Genomic DNA, 3,625 nt, shown 5'->3' with positions numbered 1-3,625 from the left:
AACACCTTTACTGTGGCACAAAGAGGGGGGTGGAAATGCCCAAGAAATAGCAAGGACTCATTTGTTATTATGCCACTGCACAGTGAACAGAGCCATTGTTCCTACCTGGGCTAACAATCCCTTTCAGGAAACACCAGTGCTTTTCCCAGTGTGCTCTTCAAAAAATGGCAAGACCAAAGCTACCAGCAGACCGGTGACCACTTCAGAAAATAAAATACAGTAAAGTAAAATAAAACAGCTACCATTATTCAGAGGATTTTCACACTTGATCTGTAAACGCTCTTTTATTTAATAAAAATAATCATCCATTATAGCAACTTCTGCTTGTGGATTGTTGGGTTTTTTTTACATTAAAGCACAGTTTATTTGCTTTCCTCACCTCTTGAGGATTCAGTTCTGAAAATGCAAGTGAATGTAAACACTGCTCTCCAGGTCCCAAGATGCACCCGGGGACACTTGGAGTTAATTAGAAAGTCAAAAGAGAGAGAAAAATCAACAAAACACTTCCCAAAAGTAAAAACGTATTTTTAAAGTCTCTTCCTGTGTACCACACAACTCCAGAGAAGGCAAATTTATTTATACATTCAATGTATACAAACTTTGCTTTCTCCAAACCATTTCTGTGACTTGTCAGCATTTGATAAAGCTGTTTTCCTAACATGAAAAGACCTGCAGACTCATTTATTTATTGTGATAAATCAAAAGTTTTTCCTATAAATGTTCTCCAGAAATTTATTCATGGCACAAGGATGTTAGATTTGTTCAGTCCATTTTTGTTTTTGTTTGTTTTTTTTAGCACAAAGAGCTGAAAGCCATTTCAGGAAAGAGTGTAAAAGCAGTATTAACTCTCTCTCCTGCTCCAATCTCACAATATTTACATTTTAATTAAAAAAAAAAGCTTAATTACACTATAAAATAGTGGCGAAACTGGAAGTTAAGTTTCCCATTTCAGAGTTTTGCCTTGTATAAGACTGAAAGAGGGATGCTTCCCTATTTCCTAGGAAAGATGAGACTGGCAGGTTAAAAACTGAACTCTTTCTTAATTGAGAAAGACAAATGGCCACTGTGCACAAACCCCTTCCTCTCTGCAGGTAATCCTGCAGGAGTTAAACCACCACAAATCAGCACAGATGAGATAACGTGATATGCAGAGCCCTGCTGTTTGCTTTGAAACGTTACCTATTTACAGTTGAGGTGGAGGAAGCAAGTGAGCATCGAACACATTTCAGTGCTGCAGAGTGGTATAATATCAAACAAGATTAACTCGTGGGGAGCTTGGCAGGGTCCCAAGGCTCACGTTGCAAGGGAGACAGTCTCTGTTGCCTGGGACATCCCTGCCTGCACAGCAAAGCCACCGCTCCGTCGGGCTCTGCTCACATGAGTAACGAGATGGCAGTTGCCATCTCAGCTGTGTTGTGTCACAGACAACACAGAAATTAAACAGAAACAACAAAAATAGCCAGTCTGGTGAGGTCTGTGATCCTAAGCTTTACAGTCAAAACAAAACAAAAAAACCAACAACCAAAAAAAAAAAAAGACAGGAATTTGGGAATTTTGGTAATATTATCAAAATGTCAGGTAGGGGGATGGCTCTAGTTGTTCAATGGTTTTGAGTGAGGGGCTTTGAAGGGGGTAGGAAAAGAAAGCCTTTTAAAGTATCAAAGATAATTAAAGCATTCACAGTTTCAAAGCTGCTTGCCTTACAAAAATTAAGACATTCAAATTCAAGAATACAATACTGTATTTTACAGGGGGGTCCAAATTCATTACATATACAACAGGGGGGAAAAAAGACACAACAAAATTAAAAAGCCAACACCTCTGGTGTGGCATACTCCCTCTTTGTTGTTCATCTCGCAGAGCTGCACGATGCTTGCCTTGAAAGAGTCAAACTGAGTAGTCATGAGAATATCCACTGAGAGATCCTGGCAAAAGGGGAAAAAAAAAAAAACAACAAACCTAACAAAATAAACCAAGCAAGTCAAAGGCCAATCTCCCCTGGCAAGCCGAATGCCACGGCTCGGACCTCCACTTGCCTGCTGCTGCTCCTCACTGCTGCTGCCCGGTGCTCCCACAGGCTCATCTCAGGTTTCAAAGGCTTCCTGCTCACGAGCTGAAGGAAACCATCCCATGCAAGCACAGCCCGAGAGACGCACTTTACACTCCTACAAAGTCTTGGTTAGTCCTCCCGGTAGCAAAGGGTCCTTCAAACACTCCTTTTCCTCTCTATCCTGCAGAGGATCCTTTTGAAGGCCCGTCTGAAGTCATGGTTGAAAATGGTATAGATGACGGGGTTCAAGGAGCTATTGCAGTAACCGAACCAGAAGAAGAATTTGAAGAGGGTGTCAGGCACGGAGCAGCTCTCGCAGACGGCCGTCAGCGTGTAGGTGAAGAAGAAGGGGAACCAGCAGATGACAAAAACGCCGATCACCACTGCAAGAACAAAGGTGAAGCGCTTCTCCCGGTTCTGCCTGCCTCTCCAGCGGGACCCTTTGGTGTTCCTCTCCTCCTCTGTCTTCCTGGGCAAACTGTCCCCGGGCTTAATTTGGCTCAGCTTAGTCTTGGTCTTTCCTCTCGATGGTTTCTCTGACTTCTTACACTGGTTGTTCTCCTGGTGCTCGGAGGAAGAGGTCTCCTCCATGTCTATGCCATTGACCTCTCCCTCTTGCCCACCACTGCCTCCTGCTGCCTTCTCCCCATTGAGCTGTGCTGTGGCCGGCAGGTCCTCCTTGTCAGTCAAGCCATTCTGCTTCTTCTCGGGGCGCTCTGCCCGCTTGTTCGGCGGGACCCTTGTTCTCCTCTTGGCAATCTGGTAGATGCGCATGTAGACCAGGATCATGATGAGGCACGGGGCAAAGAAGGAGCCGATGCTAGAAGAGATGATGTACCACTTCTCATCATTGATCTTGCACCCTGCCACCCCCTGGTCAGCCTGCTGCCCGCTCTTCTTCTCGATGGAGATGAGTGGTGGAAAGGAGATGACAGCTGAGATGACCCAGACGATGAAGATGATGCATTTGATGCGTCGCGGGGTACGCTTGAGGTTGTACTCAATGGCTTGTGTGATGGACCAGTACCGGTCCAGGCTGATGGCACAGAGGTGCACGATGGAGGAGGTGCAGAACAGCACATCCAAGGCCAGGTAGATCTCACACCAGACTTTACCGAAGTACCAGTACCCCATCACCTCATTTGCCAGCGAGAAGGGGATGACCAGCGTGGCCACCAGGATGTCAGCTGAGGCTAAGGAGACCAGGAAGAGGTTCTGGGGGGCTTTGAGCGCCCGGCTGGTGAAGACAGCAATGATGACCAGGACGTTGCCAAAGACGGTGAAGAGCATGAGCAAGCCGGCCAGGCTGATGAGAGTGATGGTGGTGTGCAGAGGGTACGGCGTGCCCCAGCCCGGCCCGGCCCCGCTGTCGTTGAAGGTCCCATTGGTGCCGGGAGGGGGGTAGCCCTCCTCCTCCTCCAGCTGCCGCTGGTACTCCATGGAGGAGAAGAAGTGGCCCCTCTCCGTGAACGGGCGCTCCAGGTTAAACATCAACCCCGGCTGCGCGGACACCCCCGCCCTTCGCCCCGGCTCCACCCGCGCCGCGCCCGGCTCCGTGCGCGGCTCCTCCGCGTC

The 3,625-nt window shown here is 47.6% G+C and overlaps 1 protein-coding gene across 1 annotated transcript; it reads right to left on the bottom strand.

Annotated features, from left to right (window-relative positions):
- Positions 1–256: 256 nt before the first annotated feature.
- Positions 257–3,614, bottom strand: ADRA2A (adrenoceptor alpha 2A). Its single transcript, XM_015632407.1, has one exon. It carries the CDS (start codon positions 3,539–3,541, stop codon positions 2,207–2,209), a length of 1,335 nt encoding a protein of 444 aa, XP_015487893.1. The 5' UTR covers positions 3,542–3,614; the 3' UTR covers positions 257–2,206.
- Positions 3,615–3,625: the final 11 nt, after the last annotated feature.

Source organism: Parus major, chromosome 6 (assembly GCF_001522545.3).
Source record: "Parus major isolate Abel chromosome 6, Parus_major1.1, whole genome shotgun sequence".
In the NCBI taxonomy this organism is placed as follows: Eukaryota; Metazoa; Chordata; class Aves; order Passeriformes; family Paridae; genus Parus; species Parus major.
The sequence above is the reverse complement of the archived record's forward strand: the minus strand, read 5'-3'. Positions and strand labels throughout refer to the sequence as shown.

Coding starts and splice junctions, on each gene's coding strand:
- ADRA2A (XM_015632407.1), bottom strand. CDS start 3,541: ATGTTTAACCTGGAGCGCCCGTTCACGGAGAGGGGCCACTTCTTCTCC.